This window comes from Castor canadensis, chromosome 4 (assembly GCF_047511655.1).
Source record: "Castor canadensis chromosome 4, mCasCan1.hap1v2, whole genome shotgun sequence".
Classification (NCBI taxonomy): domain Eukaryota; kingdom Metazoa; phylum Chordata; class Mammalia; order Rodentia; family Castoridae; genus Castor; species Castor canadensis.
In genome coordinates, this window is record NC_133389.1 from 19,161,755 (window position 1) to 19,184,607 (window position 22,853).

The 22,853-nt window shown below is 41.3% G+C and overlaps 1 protein-coding gene across 12 annotated transcripts in view; it reads right to left on the bottom strand.

The window, feature by feature from the left end:
* The window catches only part of Nedd4l (NEDD4 like E3 ubiquitin protein ligase), a 297,017-nt gene that overhangs the window by 40,038 nt on the left and 234,126 nt on the right, over nt 1–22,853 (bottom strand). For 5 of the 12 annotated variants that reach the window (XM_074069742.1, XM_074069746.1, XM_074069747.1 and 2 more), the window contains 9 exons: nt 21,426–21,602; nt 19,121–19,195; nt 17,513–17,572; nt 12,809–12,940; nt 12,210–12,329; nt 10,989–11,186; nt 5,652–5,729; nt 4,279–4,333; nt 4,123–4,176 (listed from right to left, as the gene is read on the bottom strand). In XM_074069742.1, the coding sequence (XP_073925843.1) occupies nt 4,123–4,176; nt 4,279–4,333; nt 5,652–5,729; nt 10,989–11,186; nt 12,210–12,329; nt 12,809–12,940; nt 17,513–17,572; nt 19,121–19,195; nt 21,426–21,602 (949 nt within the window). The remainder of the gene's footprint in view (nt 1–4,122; nt 4,177–4,278; nt 4,334–5,651; nt 5,730–10,988; nt 11,187–12,209; nt 12,330–12,808; nt 12,941–17,512; nt 17,573–19,120; nt 19,196–21,425; nt 21,603–22,853) is intronic. The other 7 variants (XM_074069745.1, XM_074069744.1, XM_020170525.2 and 4 more) reach the window with 4 other exon arrangements.

Consider the following 22,853-nt stretch of genomic DNA (forward strand, 5'->3'; position numbering starts at 1 on the left):
ATCAAAACAGAAAACAAATCCACTACTCTTGACACAGGAGGATTTCCAAATCTTCCCAACAGACTTAAACTTCAGGCTCTGCCTTGAATCTCCGCTACCATCCCATGGTATCTCAGCTCAACTCTACCTAAATTCTACAGATTGCCACCCAATGCCACAAAGAGCTCATGTGACCCCATATTCCTAGTTAGCAGCATCACAAAAATCCAAACCCTGTCCAAATCAGGGACCTGGCTCTGTTCTCAGCCCTCCTTTCAGGTGTTCACCAAACCGTTGCCATTTCTCGCCTCAGGGATTTGCTTTAGTTCTGGTCTCTAGGCTTCCCTGGCTACAGTTCCACTCACTTCTGTTCAAGGCTTCTACAGCTCTGATGAAAGCTCTTTCACTAGCCTCGGGAAAAGACGCCACCTGCCCCCCTCTTGCCTGAAAAATGAACCTAAGTGTCTGCATGTGGCAGATGCCCACTGACTCAACGTGGCCACTTCTGCACACCAGCCAGGTAGGATGAGGCTGCACTTCCCTCAGCATGGCATAGGATGGGCACAGCCACACATCTGCACACGTCTCCCTGCTGTGGAACTGCTCTTCACTAAGCCCAGCAGGCTCCATCCTGCTTGAAATCTACCTAGGTGGGAAGCTATTCTGCAAGACCCTCTTCAGCCTCCCTCAGCCCAGGTGCTCCAGTAACACAGAGGTTTCGCCTCTGACACAGCATCTGAGACCCCAGTGCCTCTCTCTGTACATAGCCCCTTGAGGATGGGCTGTGTGTTAGTCATCTCTCACCCTCACCACTACTGAAAAGGTCCTGACAGTAAAAGGAGCTTAATATACTGTCTTACGAATGACAGAATGACACTGACGGTGAACACAAAGTCCTCTTAAAACAGCCTGAGCTTTCAGACTCACATAAGCACCTGTGTGGTTACAAAGATCAATTTTATGATAATGAATGAGTGGTACCCAGCTAGACATTTTTTTTTTTAAAGAACTTTTCGGTCTAGGCTCGCTGTTTGAATTTGAGGTATGAAATTTCAAATAAAAGGACAAGGAGGAAGCAAAACGATAAGAAACTCAGCTAATTTAGCCACTGCTAACAAGTTTGGTAAAACTGGTGGCAGGAAAGACCAAAACAGGAGACACTGGAATTTTATTTTCTCTTCTAACTTTTGTATTTAAGACAGCTGCAGCTATCTTCTGTGAGAAGAATGACATCCTTCCTAAGATAGCTGAAGATTTTGTTCTATATCTTCTGCTAACTTTCTATGCCAATGCCAGGCTGACGCACAGGAGATGATCAGCAAGTACCAACAAAATGGGTCAAGGAGTCTAAACTGAAGACTGGTAGTGAGCACTGTCACTGCTTCTGAGATTCAGGCTTTATATTGTTAATCTTGCAAATAAATGTCTGACTTCTCAAGAAGAACTTACAAAGCAGAAAATAATTAAATAAGCTAATTAGTTAACAAGTAAGTACACTCAGGTCTGTACTTCAATCTGCTTGGAGACAGGAGGACTGAACAATTCCTATGATGATTGCTTTCAGGGTAAAATGGTGCATGTAGGAACCACCTTTCTTCTGTCTTGTAGGCACTATCACAGCAAAATGAGATTATAAGTTTCTAGAAAACTGTATGGAAATAGAGACTTCATTCTCTAAGTAAGGAAATACCTAAATGTTAAACCCATTTTCAAGAATACCTGTGAGCCCGAGAAAGCCTCTGAAAAGGTAAGGAAGGATTCAGTGCTTTTCACAGACTGGATTTGGTAGAAAGGCAAAGGAACTGCACTGTTTCATTAACACGTTCCCCTTTATCATTTTCCACTGAGTAACCCTTGGTAAATTATAGAGAACTGGCAAGGATGTAGCATTAAAAGCTAACAAGATTCTTGAAAACACATCTTTTTCTTCAGTGGCTTTTGGACACCTAATTTTTGCACTATCTGTTTAAGAGAACCTTCCCATATAGTTGTGCAAAGGCAAAATAAATTTTAATTTTCAATAAATGATCACAAATGATCACGTTGGTACAGCTCAGATCCACCAGGCTGAGCACGTGGTCTATACTACATCATTTGATTCCACAGAGCTAAAAGAGCTTCCCGTGTGCTGCTCTTGGCAAGAGGAACAGGGACTGCCTGAGACAGGTGCTAGAGCCAACTAGCAGATGGATCAGAAGTAAGGGGCAGCCTGGCATCAAGCAGGCAGCTGTCCCCTTCCCTGTCCCAGTGATCAGTGCTGGGGTCACTGCAGCTTCTCCGGGAAGGTGTTCTTCACCAAGGACAGCAATTTCCTGAGAATGTCACCATTGCCTCTCCATGAATGTGACTTTATTTACTGTTGATCAAGTGTCAACTACATGTTAAGGTTAATTTATGCATGTTCCTAGGGAAACAGTCCCTGATCTTTGTGTCTAATGAACACCACATTGGCTGCTTACGGCTGTGTTGTTCTTCCTTTGGCTCCTGGTGTTATAAAAAAAACATTCACAAAGTTCTTTCCAGGTTTTCCTAAGCATCAGATCACCAGCCAGAACACTGTCCCAATGTGTGAAATGCTAGTTGTGTGTCACAAACCAAGGCTGTGTTACCACTTAAGACCTTGTTTTAATAAAATGATTAGTACTATTCCTATTTGGTTTTGAAACTGATATTAAAATGAATAAAGAACTGAAAAGGCAACTGCTTTTCACTTTTAGTGGCAAAAAGGGGTGTGACCTCTCACCCACATTAGCAAATTCTCTTAAAATTCCAATTGTGAATAAACAGTATTTTGAGAGGGAAAGTGGGGTATGCATACACATTTTAAAGCATCTACAGCAACTATGCTTACTGTAAAATTCTGCAAAGTAAGCAACTCAGAAGTTTCTCTGATCAAAGACAAAGATTATATGTGTCTTGAAATATCTGATATAAGTCCAAGGGTAGCCAACTCCCATAAGTACAACCAGGAATTCTACTTTTGGTTTATTTGTGAATTACTGGGACTCTTCTTTAATTCAATTTGTGACAACCCTCATCCTCTCATTTCTAAAAGTAAAGTTCTGTCTGCCATGCATTTAGTTCCCTAGCAACATCCAGGTCCTTTGTGTGCAAGGACTCCTTGAGGCCAGACTTCTCAGCAAGGGGCTCACCACATGCCTTGGTTTAGTTATCAAAATGGGAAAGGACCAGCATTGACTCCCTCTTTATGAACGAAATTAAAACAAAGACCAAAATACTACCAAACTACACACAGATTTGAACTTTACATCTATTTGAAGATTTTTATAATATAATTTTTTCCCCAGAAATTTTAAGGGCTCTGGAAAAATGATCCAATGAAGAACAAGTCACCTCAAAAAAAAAAAAAAAAACAAAAAAAACGAAAAATCCACCGGGCACAGAGGCTCAAGCCTATAATCCTACACAGGAGGCAGAAATTGGGAGGTTGGAGGCCAGCTTGGGCAAAAAGCCATCTCAATCATGGCTGGGTATGATAGTGTATGCCTGTCATCCCAGATACATAGGGAAGCACAAATAGGAGGGTCGTGATCATGCTGGGAATAAAATGAGATCCTATCTCAAAAATAACCAAATGAAAAAGGCTGGTAGAGCAATTCAAGTGGTAGAGGCCCAAGGCCCTGAGTTCAATCCCCAATACCACCCTCCACCCTGAAAAAGTCCAGTGGCTATAAAAGCAAACATGTATTAGTTTATCTTTTAGTTGAAATGAGAAACCACACATTTATTCACAGGTGCTGGAGCAAATGTCTTCAGAAAATATACTACAATTTCAAAAAAACCAACTAGGTATGTATTAGTGTGTTGGGTGCAAGGGAACATGCTATAAATAGAAAATATGGTCAGAATGGGCTCCTTGCCATGAGACCATGAGAGCAGTGTTTTGAAAACTTACATGCAGCCAGAAACACTACTCAAGAATAGGTTTTTAAAAAAGAAATCATCACTTCTAATTTTATTTTCTATTTCCAGAGCGTATTTATTAAAAGTGCAAATGTCAAGGAGATTGTCAACCAAAATATTTGTTTTAAAAATTGAAAAGGAGTTAATAGGTCACAAGATCAAATTGGGTGAAAGCTTAATGGGCTACAGTGAAGCAAACTTAGGGCAAAGGCACAGTACCGTACGAGGGCACTGACTGTCTGGAATCATTCTCTCCACACAACACCTGGCTGCCTGGACAGAGAGTAAAACGACAAAGCTTTCACCATCATATCTGAGTTACCTTCCTCCCCCTGCGCCTGCACCACCTATGTGCTCACAGCAGGGTGGACTTACTGTGATCGATGTAAAATGTGCGGCCATCCAAGTGAATTCTTTCTTCCCAACCAGGCTAGTGTCCAGAGAAAGGGGAGAGAGAGAATGTGACATTGGTTAGCAGGTCCAAAATTAGACACCATTTAAAAACTCTAGGATGTTTTCTTGCTCTTCTCTCCTAGGGAACATCTTACACTGACAACAAAGTAAACACAAGCATTTTAAAGTTAACTTTTGATAACACAAAAGTTGACATCACAGACACACTTGGCCACCTCAAGCATTCATTCACAGCTTGAAGGAAGGAAAGAGGTACATTCTCAAAAGCTTGCCCTATGGCAGAGTGGACTGTGAAGAGCTCATTTAGTTACACAAATCCCGAGCATTACGGGGAGGATGGATGAGGGGTCATACACGTGTGTTGCATATAGTGTCTTGATTCATGTCAGCAACTATTTCAACAACCCAATGCTGTTCTCTGCTTTGAATGGTAACTATTCAGATTCAGGAACTAAAAGGTTTGGATAATTTTTAAGACATGGCTAGGATACCCTCATCATCTTCCCTGTCCTCATTTGCTATCAGAAAGTTAGGAATAAAACAGATGCAGACAATAGGCTTTCTTTTACTTTTTTTCCTCTGAACCCAGGCACCAAAGACATCTGGATGGTGACAGATAGTTGTATAATTTAATGAATGATGATTGAATCTTAACTTTTTTAAATCTCAAATTTTGCCCTAACATACTACACACCAAGCAACAGAAAGGTTCTTATGCTTGGAAAACAACAAGAAAAACTCCCATTTAAAAATAGTCTTGAGACCAACCCCTAATCCCTACCGCCTGGCTCCCAGCTATGTATCTACTACCTATCTATATTTTGATTGAGGGTGGACTGTTGAGGTGGATGCACGGTGAAGATTTTATTCCAAACTCAATCTGTACCAAAGAATACTACACCCCCTAGATTTAAAAACTGTCACTAATAAAGGAGAAAAAACTTAAAAAAAAAATTTCAGGTTAAATGACTAACAGTAACTTCCTGGGATTACTTATGCCTTTTTTTTCCATACTATTTTCAATATTCTTGACCCTATGATTAAATTAGCAATATGGATAGAATTCAGTGGTTGCTAAGTTACAAAACAAATTTGTGCTGCTTAAATTGTCACCTGTAGTGAATGCTACTTTCCTGTCTTGGTTCAAGGTCTACCTTCCACTGGTGATTTGCGATTCTTAAATGTCTTTTCCGAGTACAGGTTATCACATACACTGTGATGTACGATTAGAATTCCACTAACGGGACCCAGGAAGCTGGGACGAGGAGAGCCACAGGCTTCTCCATCGGCATTGGGTGTTTCCAGACCATTCTATGTATCTTCAGTGTACTCACAGGAAGAGGGCCAAGGTCATTAGGATTTAAAGATGCTTTTGACCGCATGTGTACTGGAAACTTCAGGCGTGGATCTTCCTGTAAGAAAAACATGAAAGATATTAAGAAGGACCCCCCAAATACACTTACTGACTCCTTTTTGAGCTGTGTTCCAAAGCAACTAGATTACTATGAGTGGAACATGGGAAGGGTCCCATCTCTTATCAGAAGACTGGCTACTCTCTCTCAGTAAAGGCTCTACTCTTCCTTCTTATGTGTGGTGAAAGGAGGAGAGCAAGAACATTTAGGTAAAAGGTTAACTATTTCCCCAAGACTTAGAGACAGTGAAAGGGAAAGGGTCCCAGCAGTGATCTTACTATGGAAACCAGGATGGAGGATGGAGGATGACATGACTCCACTCCAGAGAGAGAGTAAAACCCTCCAAGAGGGTCCATAAATCTTCCTCTGGATCCTGATGCATTAGGAACAGCACTTGGTCAATGATCCCCCACTCCTTCCTGAGCTAAGCAGAGAATCCAAACATCCGAATCTGTCTGGCCCAAGTCATGTGGCTATTCCAGAGACCGCCTCTTCACTGTATGAAGCCACACGCCTGACTACAGAACTTGGTTGAGATTCCTGAGCAGCTTCTGCACAACAGCTTCTAATTTATGTCTTACCAAAAATTTACAAGCAGTTTTTCTTAAGATACACAGAGAATCCACAAAAACGAGTTATAAACTCCTACATGCGGGGTCATGCTTGATGATTTACAAAGCATAGTGTGACACCTGATTTTGTGACTCCCCTTGCTGGGAGGAGGGGCAGGTGTTTTATTATTTTTTTTAGATGAGGAAACAGTGCCAGAGATAACAAGGACTTGCTCAAAGGTTATGATCCAGAGCCTAGGAACTGCCTCTCACTCAATATAGACCCAAATAGAATATGATATAACTTAGAGAATTCATGTCTAAACTTAGAAGATTAGAACATGAATGAGAAAACAGAATAACACATTGTCAACCAGAATAAAACATTGCCAGCCTAAGACTGAAAAGCCTACGGTTAAGCCATGCAATGCTTGCTTCACCTAGTTCCCTAAAAGCCTATGCTGCTGTCAGACTACTGAAAGATCTTCTGCTTCAACAGTTTTGAGTCAACAGTTAAGTCGCAGCATCAATGGATTATAACAAAGTGACAGGCTTTGGGAATTGCTAAGAATCAAAAACAGATCACCAAAAAATGAGGTCAATCTCTGCTTTCTGTTTGATACAGCAACTTTTAATTGAAGCACTAAATCATCTTAGCACTTTGTGATGAAATGTTGACCCTGAAGCTAATATATTTCTTAAAAGGTTAATATGTGGCATCCAATAAATGCAGTATTCAGTAGTAAGTCAGAACACAGAGAGTGAACACACACGCTAAGCAGATTTAGGATTTAGCAGGTCCTGGAAGCCAATAATCTGGTGATTATAATCTCAGTAACTGGTTAACTGTGAACAGAGTAAAGACTTAAAGCACTGAGTTCTACAACAGCTTCTCACTCAATGCTAACTCTGGGTTGATCAGGGGATACTACACTTGGCAGGGACCCAACGACCATGCCAGATGTGGAGCCAGAGGTGACTGTTACACAAAAGGAAGGCTTCTGGATCCACATGGAAGGTCAGCCATGCCCTGGAATCACACTTAGTCACCTGTGCAAGATAAGCAGCCTTTTTGGTAAAAAAACAAAAACAAAAACAAAACAAACAAACAAACCCCAAATCAAATACAAACAAACAAAAAAAGCCCTGGTGATTTAGAGGGAGACAGGAATTAAAAAAAAAAAAGAAGCTGAGATTAAAGAAAAGTGCCAGGTACTGGGAGAGTGGAGTGAAGTAAGAAGTACAAAATCAGCTTAGCTTCAGAGGTCTGTTAAAATGAACTTTCATGGCAATCTACGCGTCATAGGGTGTGAGGGTCAGAGGCCCTGCAAGTCCTGGTGTTTTATTATACTAACAATAATCAAAATGATGACTGCAGCTGCCTCTGAGTCTCTGAGCCTCTGAGAGCTGGCTCTTCCACTGAGCCCTTTGAACAAACCAAGCAGGTAAGCACCTCTGTAGCTGACAGACAGGTGACCTGGCAGCCAAGGTCTTGCAGTTCTTATGGACAACTTTATAGATGATGGTAAGATGGAATAGCTGGTAAGATGAATTAGAATGTAGGGGGCAGGGGGGAGAAATGACCTAAGCCTTGTATGCACATATGAATAATAAAAAAAAAAAAAAGAAAAGAAAAGGGAAATTTCCATCTTAAAAAAATTAGAATGTAAATAAATACATGAACCATACTTGGTTGTTTGTTTCTATTTTTGTCTCCTTGGTATAGATCAGTATCTATTTTAAAAGATGGGTTTCCTAATTTAAAAAAATATAGGAATACTGCCTGGTGCAAAAAAGAAAAAAAAAAAAAAGAAAGGCAACTATGCTTTTTTCTTTATTTTTTCTGTCCTGGAAAAGACCAGCAATCAAGCTGAGGCTATGATCAGCTCTATTAGTTTGAACTTGGGTAGAAAACAAGCTATAACTTTATTAAGGTGTAATCTTTGTTGTTACAAAAATAAGCTGATGCTTTGTCCCGTGAAAGGTATAAATATACCGACACACCACTTTGAGCTGCTCTCTGAGCAAGCTGAGCCTCCTGGGCTCTCTCCTGAACTGCCTGGTGGCCCCCAGCATGCATGCCCTATGGGCTGACCCAGGTGGGGACAAGCCATCCTTTCTTTTCTTTTTAATGTGGTCAGGATTTATTCTACATAGATTGCTGGTTACCACCTTCATCAGTTGTATATATGAATGACCGTGCCTTATAAATACACTTTGAGCAGAATTTTAATTTAAGAATGAACACAGGAAGAAGCTGACCTGAGTCTTTTCATGCTTCTGGTCAATACAAGAATCAACAGCCCAGGCTGAAGGAGAAAAAAGTACCATTTTCATTATTCTCAATCTGTTCTACCAGTCTGTTCCTTTTCTATGATAATGTCCACGTCTAAGAAGCTGTTCTTTCATTTATTCCTCTTTCAAAAACCAAAACAAACCCCCGACCAACTTGAAACAGATTTTAATCCAAAAATGATCTTTACTGTTCCTGCACCCTTCATCCTTTGTCAAAAATGGACATGTAACTTAGAGTGAATCCTTCCCCACTAAGAATTCTGTATACGTCTTTGTTTGAATGGGATGACACAGCTGCTTTGGCCTGTCTGAGTCTGGTTAAGAAGAGTAGCAGCCTGGGGAATTTCCAGTTGTTGCCTTAAGGATTTTCATTAGTAACAGCAGCAACAAAATGTTGTTTTAATAAATTAAAAATTTAAATGAGTAAATTAGTCAAAGAGTTTCTGGGCAAAAAGAAACAAACTGGATTTTATTCAGCAATGATGCCAGTAAGACATAAAGCTGGTGCTGTTAAAATAAAACCTGCCCAGCTGCAGTTACACTGTAGCTGTGGCGTGAAAGGCTGTGAAAAGGTTAGGGGATTTGATTACTAAGCTAGTTCACATTACTAAAATCATAGCTTATATTGGCAAGCCACAGCGGCTCCAGACTCTAATCCATCCACTTTTGTACTATTTGCCCCCCCTATTTCTGGAGCTCCAGTTTCTGGCCTAGAGTTTGGAGCTCCAGCAGTGCTACAGGACACAGGAACACCAATAGCATAACTGTGGGTTCTGGGCCAATGACAAAAAAAGATCTAAAACCAAAATCCATTACTCTGTTTTCCAAAGAGTTACCGTTTCTTATTCTCTGGCCCACAAACCTGTAACACTATCTTCAGACTAAAAGGTGAATCAAACAAACCTCCATGTCATTATATGCCTTAGAAGTAGTTATCAGTTTACCCAGTGAATGTCACCAGATCCCAATGGTAAGTGCTCTTGGCAGGTAAGTAAATTCCTTTCCTGCCCAATAGGAAGAGCTTTGACAGTGGTTCTCATTGAGGGGTGTGTGCAAATGTGTGGGGCAGTTTTGGTCATCAGTATGCTGGGGGCGGGTGACAGCAGCTATTAGTCTTCAGCGGCAGGAGCCAAGGATGTGAAATATCCCACAGCAGAAGACGAAGGCCTACCCCAGGTGCCAAGAATGTGCTTACAGGGACGTGCTGCACCACAGTCCAGACTTTAGGGAGTGGGCCACCCTCTAGAGCAATTCTCAAGGGATTAGACTAACATCACACCACAGAGCAAGGATAAATGGCAGTCCAGGTGACCTTGTGGAGGCCTTTTCATTAACATAATACTACTGATCTGTCAACTGGACATACTCAGTGCCCACCACTAGAAACAGGAATTTAAAGTGCGTGTTCACTGTTGATCCAAGACTGAGGAGCGTGGGCCAGTGACAGTCTCCAAAACACAAGTGGCTTTCACATAACATCAGTTCTGAGCAAGCTGCACAAATGATGGAAGGCCAAAGTTAATCTTGGAGGTAACTCTACCCAGACAATGAGAGGTGGATATCAGGGACAGGAAGAAAATAAGGCTTCTGCTGCATCAAAAGCAGCCAGAAATAAGAGAACACATTGTAGCTGAATTAAAGGCCTAACGATCACATATATATGAAAAAAAAAAAACCTGAGTGATTTTTAAAAGAATTATATATACTACCTTGGAAAAGCCACCACTTGATTCAGCTAAAGAAGCAGAGAAGCAACAGAGGAATACAAAGACATACATTCACCTTTGCCTAATCTTGTTTTGCCCAAGTTAAAGCAATATACAACTTCTTCATCACACATGACTTAGAACACATGAAAGAGCAGCATGACAAGAAAAATCAATTCAGACAAAATGTTCACTGAAGGAGCAATCAGAATTACACTGAAGTCATCTAACCCAGAAATAAAGGAACAAAAATATAGCACAGAAATGCAAACCACTAATCTGACATGAACACTAAGAATGAAAGTGACAAATCAAATGGAGGGTGGGGTAAAATCAAAGATGCAAAAAAGAAACTGAGAAAGCATTAGTTTTAAGAAATAATAATTTCTAATAAAATTACAATAGCTTGAGAAGTGATGCAGTGACATCAAAATCCTAGCAATATTGGAGCACCACCCTTTCCTCAGGTTGCTCGAGGAGTGCAGTGAGGAGAGGTGGGCCAACTTGTCACCAGTGCCTCACCAAACAGTGTCTGTGCCCACAGCCACCATGCCTACCAGTCCAGATGTGCAGCACAGGTGCAGGGGATGAGCTTCAGAGTTGATGAGGAAACTCCTCTACAAGAACTAAGTACTGAGCCAGGAAAGAAAGGGATTATTGCCAGACCTCATGGTGAAAACGGAGCCAAATAAAAGCAGCAGCCTTACCCACGTCGTGGTCTTTGTGTTATGGTCAATGAAGAAGGGCCGGCCATTTGGAGCTATCCTCATTTCCCAGCCGGGTGGCAGGAAGCTCTGTGTGACTTTGTGTTGTGGTTTGGGGGAGTTGTAAGGTGACGGCTGAGGGGACTGGGGATTGGAAAGGGTATCTTTCACAGCCCGACGTATGGGTGAATCCTTGGCACCCTAAGGAATAATAATCAGCATTAGAACTCTTTACCATGTGCTGTTTCCAATGTGTCAAAATGTACCTGGGAACTACAGAATGATCCTCCTTGGAGACGGACATGGGGAATGTCCTAAAAACCCTGTTTCATCATTCATTTACTTTTTAATCAACCTAACTTTACACTTTTTTTTTTGGTTGGTTAAACACACAACAATATTAAGTATTTATAATCACCATTCTTTGGAGATTTTACGGAGAGTCGAGAAAAATGTGCCCCTGCTCTTAATGAGCTCACAATCTAATGAAAAACAGGTTGTCAAGTTTAAGAGCACAGAAAAAAAGAAACCCTACCAATGGAGACAGCTACCTGGTTACCCACAATGTCTACATGGGAGGCTGAAGAGCTGTGGCCCACTCTCACTGAGCAGTAGCTTGACCCCAGGGCAATAAGAAGCCATCAGCCATCTCAAGTTCAGAACCTCAAGCGTTTCTTCTCTGGCTTTTCTAACTCTGACATTTGTGGTGTTCAGGGATGGCACTAAAACAATACAGACAGGAGAGCACAGAGCAGATGCCCAGCAATGGTTCAGAGATGCAAATATGCATCAGAAACATGTATGCCCATATAATGAAGACCCAACAGTCAGAGAAAAAAAAATGACCAAAGCAACAGCTATGTATACAAACTCAATATAAGCATTGGCATTTGAGAGCGTTATTACGCAATTCTAATGAGGTAACAGGCAAGAAGGAGCAGAACACAACAAGAACGGTAAAGTTCTGAAAAGAGAGTGCCCACATCCAGCACAAGTCACCAGGCATGGCACCAGCCAAATGAGGATGAGGACTGTTTAGAGAGTCCAGGATGTTAACTGGCGAGACAGAGAAGCATGGAGGAAGACCGCACAGATCACCCCTACCAACACCGGACTGATGAGGGAGGTGGTGGCTGCAAAACGCAAGTCCAAGGCAAGAGAGAAGAGAGAATGGTAGAAGCCATAGGACAGAGGTGACCCCAGTTAGATGAGGCGCCTTCTCACCTCCAGTGGGGCAGACAGAGTTACTGTTGGCGAACTGAGGCTACGAGGCCGGCGGATCTGAGGCTCGATTAGGTGGCTGTTACTGCTTGTAGCTGATCCAGAGGCACCATCTTCTGCAAGCTATTTTGGAGGCAAAAACAAGTTAGCGTCGTATGAGGCCTTCCTGTGTGTGATTAGGAGCGTGAACCCAAACAACACACACAACAATAATAAGAGGTCTGACCTAGTTAAAGCACGGAGGAAATAATTAAACATAATAATGGGGAGAAGGATGGAGAAACACATTTAAGGGGAATGAAAATGAATCACTGGCCTTGAGAAAAGGGGCAGTAGTGGGAGGGACTTGTACCCTACAACCGGCTCTTATTTTGAAACATCTTTCATGTTGCATTAAAGAAAAATGTGTCCAAGGACGTTTTGGTTTGAGGACCAAAATCTTCCTCAAGCAAAGATTATACTTAAAGTAATGCACGTGTCCTGTGAGGGTCTTTTTAAACACCGGTTCTTTGCAACAGTACACAAACACTGGGCAGGACAGAGGTCATGTGTAAGTCGGCTGTTGTGGCCTGCAATTTTAGGCTGGATGATGATCTTCATACCTGCATGATTGGTCGAGTCCATGTTGTGGTTCGATTGTTATGATTGACATAGTATGTACGTCCCTTAGCATCTTTTCTTTCTTCCCAGCCTGAAGGGAGGCCCGGCGTGGTATGTACATAGGCCACCGATGGCTGTTTGTGCAAGAAATCATTATTATTTAACAACTAGCATTTGCTTTCTGATCCCTTTAATAAAGTCACACACACCCAGATAATTACATTTTCGGGACAATGTAAGTTAATTCTATTTGTAAAGAAAAAAAATGTCAAAGGGTATCTGGGAGATAGAATTAAGCTTCAAATCTCTTTTGAGATGAACCCCACACAGCTGGGGTGGGAGAGCTCACATCATTACAGACTCAGCTCTCAGGTCTTGAACATAAAGGGTCATTGCTAAGGTGACTATAAAGAAAGAGAAAAATAATATAATCTGTTCTAGTTCCTAAATTTCATTGCCATTCCATGTAAAGACGATGGCTTTTCAAGTTGCCCAACACTACCGCCTATGAGAGGGGTTCTCTGGACACTCTGCTTCCGCACAGCTGCTACAGGGATGCTTCTCTAGCTTAGTCCTAAGTTCTTCCATCAACTGAGGCATACATAGTTTTCAGGGCAAAATAAGAACTCAACATAGAGCACCCCTAGTGGATGCTCGCCCTCCCGCAGCTGCATGCAATCCTGAGGCGTGCCAGCACCGACTGCATGGCCCAGCTCGGGAGGTCCCTGCACACTTGAAAAAGGAATCCCAAGGAGCCTCATACCCAAAGGCTGTGCTCACTCCAGTCCACTGATATTGAGTGTGTCCTTTTAAAGGGTAAATGAATCATGGGCATCTCTGGGTTTAGGGATGTGCCTGGTCTGCATAGTGCAAATCTGACCACAAAGGATTGCTGAGACTTTTGCTTATAAGAAGCAGTCTGAGAAATGCAGTCTTGATGAAAGAGCTCTAGACTAGCAAGCATAGGTCAGTGGTCCAGGACACTGCGGGCCAGAGCTGTCCCAGGAAGGCCGGTGGATCCTCCATCGGCACTGGAAATTGGTACTCCAGGGGTAGAGGCTCAGAAAGAAGACAACAAAGTATGCCACCAATGCTCCTGGGAGAACAAGAAAAAGATCCCAGCTACTAGGAATGGTTCCTCTGGGTGCTATCTTCCCTAACTGGGGCCTTTCCCCCACCCTCCAGGTATCTCAGCAGGCGTTGCTTTCTTGGAATTAGGCTGATGGTCTAACTCTCTTAACCCAATTTCTTTCAGCTCTTCTTTCACTTTTTCTGTTCAGTACTAATGTGCTTTGGTGAAGAGGGTCCTTGAGTTAGAGAAAGCATGAACAAACATGGTGCAGGTGTTCCAGAATGCACCTGAAGAGACTCCTCGGTTTGCTTCCTAAGCTTAACCACATGCCCCTGAGAAAAATGAACTTCACAGCAATTGGGAAGCAGCTGATTTTTGAATGGGTATTTCTAAGTCTTACTGACCAGGCAAGGTGAGATGACGTAGAAGAAACCTTCCTGCAAAAAATGCTCAGCCACTTCCTTCACATTTTACCAATGAGTCCTGAAGGTGCCATGAGACAGTTCCAAGACCGACTACAAACCACCCTGGATTCAGGTGTGGTAACTCAACAAGAGCAGAAGAATCATCAACTCTCAGACTTAATGCTTTCATGATCACTAAAGACAGATTAACCCACCGGCTTAACGGAGGGCACACTACCCACTCCCCCCACTTTCATCTGGACTTTCTGAAAACCTACAGATGGACAATGTCAGTTACCTAAGTCGTAGCCTAAATTGGTAGTGAACCAGTATTGTTGGCAAAAAGTATGTGCTACCAATTATTGACGAATTATGGTTCGTATGACTTAAAAAAATACCTTGATTACATGGAGCATTAAATGAAGCTTGTTACTTTTCTCTCTCCCAGCTAGGTTGTTTTTTGGGGAAAGGCAATTTGATAGCTCTCAGAAAACTCAGTTCTGAAGAACTTAAGATTATTTTTAGCATTCCTGGAAAGGATATTTATGAAGCAATTGGTAATATAACTTGGATGTGTCATAGATAATCTCAGAACTGAATTCTAAGCTTTATGAACTTCTAATAAACCAGGTTACTTTCACAGATCCAATACTGTCAACTGGACTAACTGGTTTATGGGAAACTGAGGAGTGCAGCAGAAAGAGCATGCAATGTAACTGAAATGTGCATTCTCCCTTCTACTGGGAACTGAACCGTCCTGTAATTTAGTTGCATTTATGCAAGATGGTGATATTATCTGTTTTCTTACAGAGTCCTCTCCAAATGAGCATGAAGAACAACCCGTGCTGATGATTCCATTTGTTAGTCAAAACATTGCCTCCCAGAGCACATGGGTAGTGAGTGGCAGGACTCAGCTCTACAGGCAGATCTGTGGAAGATGCCCAGCCTTAGAGCCAAACTATACCTTTTCTGATTGCTGTATGCACAGTAACGCGTTCTGGACCACTTCAAGAAACAAGACGAGTAATCAAAAAATAAATAAATACCCCTCCTCTCCAAAAAATCCCAAAAAACAAAAAACAAGCCAAAACCTGTTGGTTAGCTTAATTTAGCATTTTCACAGATTTTCATCTGTGGACCAAGTGTACTATTGTGTTTTATGATGCTAACAGCCACGAACTACAGCTTCACAGTGGCTCCACTTATTCAATTAAAACGAAGGACTCCATTATGTTTAAACTGATACGATTTCAATACGCTTTTATAAGTAACCCCTTTGATACTGACCATCAAGATTCTCCAAGACTTGCTCAAACACTGCTACAGTGGGATTTTGCTATACTTTTAGAATCTGTACAGCAAAGATCAGAGACTGTGCTATTCTTCTTGTATCTCAAGGGAGGCTCTGGCTCAAGCTGTCAGCAAGTGACACTAGTGTCCATTTATTTGCCATAAATAAAAGGGCTGTGGTTTCTCAGGTGAGAACCAGGGCTTTGTCATTATGCAAAAGGAATAAAAGTGCTACATGGAAAGACAGATGTGCCAGGATGATTACTACTGGGAAAATTCTATCAATTGTGGTACATTCATATCAAAACACATCCCAGAAGAATGATCATAAATAAATTTGAAAAACCCACTTTGCTGAGCTTTAAATATTCTATGTATTGTTTTTTTTTTTCTAAAATAAAATGAAACAGCAAACGTGTGCATGTTTGGGGGGGCACAGAGGAAGGAGTGAGACGATCCATTGTAGGGAGCTCCAGCCTGGGCACAGGCTTTGGTGCATAGTGAGGTGGACAGGAGCAGGGGACAGGGTCAGAAGGAAAAATTATGCTAGAGACACAACAGAAAAGAGAAAGTCCAGGGCAGTTATGACTAGGGACAGCGGGGTCAGAGGGAGAACCTCCCAAACCTTTCTAGGTATTGAGAATCGCAGCATGTATTGGCAAGACTAAAACCCCAAATAAACCCTGTTTCAATTTATTGACAGGAGAGGAGAGCACAGGCAAGAAGATAAGAAAAGGGGCAGTCTCTGGAAGCATGTGGGATCTCATTCAGATGGGTCACCTTGTCCTGCCAGGTGACTCTTATCACGGAGCCTGGAACTACAGTAATTTGGTTTATTCTGCCATTTGCTGTATTAGCCATCACAACTCTCCAAAGCTGTAAGGTTGCAAGACTAATTAAATGCAAAAATGGATGATGCATAAAACAACATTTAAGGGCATAATGAAACGAAATCATCTCATGAAATGGTCTGCCTTCCAGCTCCATTACTCCCATAGAAATTACCAGTGCACAGCTTGAAGTAAGCTAGCTCATGTAGGAATTAGATTTTACTGGAGGCTGAGCCTGGCTTCCCTAATACATGTCTTTCACATAAACTACAGCAACTCAATTCTGCAAACTGTGTTGATCATTACTGACTGTCAATTTGATTTTCTTTTGTATAATACTGTGCACTAAATTCAAACAATATACCTAAATTGTTCCTGTAAATCATCAACAACCTTCAGAAACCATCTACTGTATATGTAATTAAAGTTATTCACAAGTAGTAAGTAGTTACAGCAAACACATCAAAGGTGAAACAATAAGGGAAATTCTCCAAATAGTTCTCTCAGCTCAGAGCAGGCTAGCCTGACTTTAGGGATCAAGTAGAATACAATTAAAACATGTTGTCAAATTTAAGTGATCCATGACATAAATACTATAAATTTTTCAAAATAATGAATAACAATAATAGATACTTGGCTTAAATCGACACCAATTTTTCTAGACCATTTAAATATCTTCATTAGGCTTCCTGTCCTGGAATCGTATAAACACTTGTCCATTCCTATGAGTTGAGCCCCTGGTGGCAGAAAGGTCACTGTTTCATGCTGAAAACAAAATCTGCCCCCTGGTTTATTTTAACCAAACATTCTAACAACAAGGAGAAGCTCACCAGGAGCAGAATCACTGAAAGGCAAAGCTGTATTCTAAGTGGTCAAATAAAACACACTTATCTGCAACTTGACAGTAATAATAAAATCATATGAGACTAAAAATCATTCCATTTTATCCAGTACCTTCCAACAATCCCAAAACGGTAAGTTTAAATCTCCGTAGCACAAAGAAGTAGATCTTTTTTTTTTAAAAAAGGGAAAGAGTATATCCATCACCATTACAATATCAAGCATCCCCACAGGTTTCTGCCATTAATGTCTCATAAAGTACATCATTACCGTTGGCTCCTCACCACCCGTGACCGTGGACGAACGTGCTCTCCTAGTTGGGGCACTGGGCTGTTAAACGATAATTTACATCAATGAAATACACTCATAGGATGACCCATGGATTAATGAATCAGGAATCACTGCTGTGACAGTGCCACAAGGCAGGTGCCATGAGATCAGAATCCCTGACATCCACCCCATCCAAATGAAGCTGGGCAGTCACCAAATACCAGCAGCTAAAAGAAGTGTGGCCTTCACTGTCCCCATGCCACCTTAGAGACACTCAGGTTACACCTGTGATCTGGGTGAGCAATGACCACCTTGAAACAGTGAAACATCTTATAAGAGAAAAATGGAAAGCCAGTCCGCTGTGCCCCCGCTGTCCAAAAGTTAGCAGATCTTAAATCTGCCAAAGTCAGAACTCAGGTGAGAGGCTGCTGGTGATCAGTGAGTGTACAGCATCAACCAGAACAAGGAAAGGCGGGATCACCAAGCAAGTGAGCTCTTAGGAAAATCAAATTGACACTGATTTTGAAAAGGAGAGAAAGTACCATTAATTCATCAAGGAGAATCACAGAAGCATTAGGCTGAGAAGGAGTCCACCAGCTCACCGCAGTTGGTTACTCTGCTTTGCAGGCTCTATACTGAACCTGTCCCCAAAAAAGACACTCTCCTCAAAATTATTGGCCAGTCCACACAGGGTAAGTCACAACTGAATCTATTATGTTGATTAGTATACTCATGAATTTAGTTCTTAAACATAAAACTTTAAAAACCTGGAAAAAAAATGTCCTTTGAAGCCAACCAACAGGAAGACAATGGTTTCAAAAACTTTAAATGTGCTTCTATTTTCCAAACTCATAAAATAATCAAGATTTATAGCTATTAAAAAAAAAAAAAAACCAGTCAAGGCCTAATACCAAACATGTAAAAACTCAGAATATTTTCACCTCCAAAAGAAAAAAAAATATGTAAAACTCCTTCTTCGTAATGTGTACACCAAACATCTTCTAAGGCAGTGCTGGTCTGCCCTCCGATTGCAATATTTATTTTTACACATATTGGATGTTATTGAGCCCTCTATCATGTCTATGTTTGCTGACAGTGATTAAGACTGTGAAAGAGACAAATTATAGCCAATTCTTTGGTCACAGAGCTGCCTTTAAAAAGCGTGCACAGTGGCTTTGTGGCACTGAGAATGTAGGCCATCAGTAGTGGAAAGGAACAGTATCAGACTGTGTATCCATAAGAGTTCTTCCTGTTTAAAGGGATCAATGAATTCTCAGCGTCCAGGTCACCATACCATAGCTACAGTGACCAAACAAAGTAAAATAAAGTAAAAGGAATTATCACCAAGTATTTTCAGTCAAGTAAGCCCATTGAAATTGGTATAAGTTTGGGTGAAAAACAAAGCAATGAGGTTTTTAGCATTTTAGAGACTAGGGTGACAATCAGTGTGGGAAAGTCACTCTCTTTGGACAATTTGCTAGGGAATTTTTAAACGTCTCATTTATGTGGTGAATAGATTTGCACAGGAAAAACTCTTTCTCAGCAGCCTAGAAGGTTTTAAATCAAAACTGAAAAGCCAGTTGATGACTGGTAATGAGTGTGGGTTACCGGTGGTAGGTGGGCCTGCTCTGAAACCGCATCGGTGACACTGCAGGACCGCAGCCTGGAGGAAGGCTCTCTCTGCTGTAGGGGGGAAAGACAGTAAGTGTCAAGAGGTGTGTTACTAGAAACGAGTTTCAGTTTGTTTTTTAAAATCTATCAATCAATCCTACATACTTCTCTTTGGTAATTAGTGAAACATCTTTTCAGAGCAATGAAAGAATTCCTTGAGGGAGTCAAGCTATACTGCTTTGTAAGTCTCAGTGTTTTCAGCAGGTTGGGATTTTGAGTGGTTCTTAGAATCAATAGCAAAAACAACAGAGGGAGACCAAAACTGTTGGAAAGGAGATGCAGTCAGCAGCCAAGAGTTAGCATCCTGTGCTCTGCTTGGGATGCCAGCTCTGAGCAAATTCTAATGTGACAAGAACAGAGGAAAGAGGAAGACGCAAGGGCAAATATGGCTACTCAACGTTATTATAGTCGACAAAGAACAAGTTGGCTCTATTGTCTAGAGGAAGGCAGAAATCACCCCATTCTACTTCTGAGAGATCAAGGGCTTATACTTTTAGCTTCTGAGTGGAGTTCAAGAAGTATAGAAAAGAACAAAGCAGACCAGCGAGGCTAATCTCAAAACAACTTGTGTGTAATGTATCACATTGCTTTCACTTGGTCGTATTCTGTGTGCTTGAACAAAGCCTAATGGAGATGGTAGCAGGTTTCCCTATTAGCAAGTTCAATTTGTATCAAGGATTTATTTTCAACATTTTGCTATGACAAGTAAAATGAGATAATGTCCAGGCAAAGCTCTGTGATGGTGATGGAGTCTACCCAAGCCTTCTTACACTGGGTCGTGTGAAGGACCGAAAGTTCACACTACTGTTCTTGAATTCGGAGTGACCCAGAGAAGCAAAACCAGAGGAGGGCTCCCTAGACATTCTAGGTTAAAAAACTGGAACATAATGCCATGTTGCACTCAGGTCTTAAGATTATTTCATGCTTCTGCAATAACTAAATGCACAATCTCTCTAAACAAATAACAAGAAAAGCTAATTTAATATTTCATACTGAAGAAAACAGTTTTTGTTCACTTGATTGACTAAAGGTGTGTAGTTGCTATGATTTCTGCAATTCTTTCTTTCATACCCTTCAACATATGGAATCATTGCTTATGCTGTTTCCATAGCAATGGTGTTACCAGTTCACATGTTCCATATGTGCTACCTCCTTTCCCATCCACGTCATATGAAATTTCCATCTCAGTGGCATTCCCATTTTGAAAACATTCACAGAATCTTAATGTGAAACCATGTTAACAAGCATTGTTGCCACTCATGTGACAGAAGCCCAGGGTGCCTTTTAAAACAAAAACACCTAACCAAAGGACTAACAATTTTGTAACTATGCACGTGGCTTTTACATTTCATGTATTCCTCCCATCATTTGCATTCAGTAGGCTCAGAATGACTATTAGTTTGAGGCTGCCAATTTCAGTGGAGTGACTATCAGCCAATTTCTTTCTTTCTTTCATTGTTTTTTGGCTGTACTTGGTTTTGTACTCAGCCTCGCACTTGCTAGGCAGGCATTCTACCAACTTTGAGCCACATTCTCAGCCCTAAATCCAATTTCTCGAGGAACACTGAATTTGTGTTTGCTCTTATCCTATTTGCCGTGGGAATAATCTGAGTTTTATTCCCTGAACGTTTGTTTTGTCAAGTGCAAAGGCTCATCATGACTGATTCCATTACTTCTTAGTGTCATGGGAAGCTTCTAGAATGGTCTTTGTCTGATGGTTGAGAACCCTAGTTCAAATGCCACCTTGATGTCAGTGCCACCCTCTCTTGAGAAGTCATACTTTAGGACTCAGGTGTTATCTTTCGCCTCATATTCCAACCTTGTCTTAGACAGGGCACTTAACATGCTACCCTTCCCTGTCTGTGAAATGAGAATGACAGAGCACTTGGAGTATGACTCATGATTGGTTAGGAGCCTGAAACCTCCCATCTTCATGATGAAGGTGCTATTTTTATGAGCTTTGTGGCTTTTAAAGAAATTCTACAAGATTAAAGCTAGTCTAGGCTAATTCCTTTGATATATCAAGCTAGTGGTACATAGCTGCTTTTTTAATCAAGAAAATCGTTATCCACCTGGACTAATCTCAGCACAGCCCTGCTTTCCCTAGGAAAGGATGAACTTTAGAAAATGTCACAGGCAACTGGGAGCTGGAAGGCCCCTGGCTATCATAACATATGAGAGTCTCCTAAAGTAACTGAAAGTGGCAGACTTGGTTTTGCTTTCCCACAAGACCACTACTTACAATCAGAGAACTGAACTGCTCCCCATTGGAGTCTGGAGTGATCTGAAGCCTTCTGCTCAGCTCCTCTGACAGCTCCTGAGGGCTGGTTCGAGACACCGGGGAGGCTGGAGGCGGGGGCAGTACTAGACCGAGGGAGTCTCCTGCCATGTTCACTTCCTCTGAAATGGTCTCCCAAGGCTTTCAAGAAATGAGACATTGGAGTAAGTGCTAGGAACTGCGGATACTCTGATCCTCCCCCCAACAATAACAATTAGCTGTAACAATAACTATAATTAATATCTACTCAACACTTTCTCATGAGGCCCAGAATCTTCATGATAATCACAGGGAAGATACAATCGCTGTCCCAATTAACAGATGAGGACATTGAAGCACAGAGAGTAATTTTGTCTAAGGTAAGCAAGCTGGTGAATGTCAGGGCCATATGTGATCAAGCAGGTGGACCCCCAGGCTCCCCCCACTCCCAACCCGGGAAACAGCTATTGCCAGCACTTGTTACCACATGCACAGGAAACATCTTGAGTTCACAAACTATTCTTGTGGGTTTTCCTCTACTCTAACTACTGAAATTTCTCCTCCTTTTTTTGTGGCAATACTGGAGTTTGAACTCAGGGCCCTTGAACTTCCAAGGCAGGTACTCTACCCGGCCCCCCAGCCACACGCCCAACTCCTATTGCTGAGGGTTCTTATTAAACAGCACAGCAGTAAGCTATAATTCAACATTCATAGAAAGTAACTTTTAGTGCATTTATTATGGGAATCATGAATTTGCTTTTCTAATTTTGCTCCCTGTGACATTCTGTGATAGCCTTCCTCCTCACACTATGAAACTTGCAGTAAGTAGAGAACTTAAGAGAGCATGGAAGTTCAGATGGCTGATGTGCTAGTTAATTTATATTCCTTTTCAGTAATATACTAAAATTATTTAAAGGGAAAATTATAAACATTCACATTGACCCAAATTTAGAGGGATTTTTTAGTTTTGGTAATATCTTGCCTTTTGTGATGCCAAAACAATTCAGTAAAAACTTGTCTATGACACCTGAACAACTTGTGATGTTAATTCAATTGCCCAAATACAACTGTGACATCATTTAATGAGAAATGGTTAGACCCTGGGGGAAAATAAATTACAAAGTGGAAATATCTTAAGATTTTCTTACTAGAAATAATATCATTTCTTTTTGTAATAATAAAGACCACATGTACTTAGTCAAACATCTACTTTTTTTCTTTTTTTTGGTGGTGTTACGGACTGACCCCAGGGCCTTGTATGTGCTAGGCAAGTGCTCTTCCCACTAAGCTACATTCTGAGCCCGCAAACATGGCTTTCATAAGTACTTTCTAAATTAAGACATAGATGGGAATCAATTAGCTAGGATTGATTCGAGACATGGCGGAAAGAAGAAATACGACACAGAATCACCT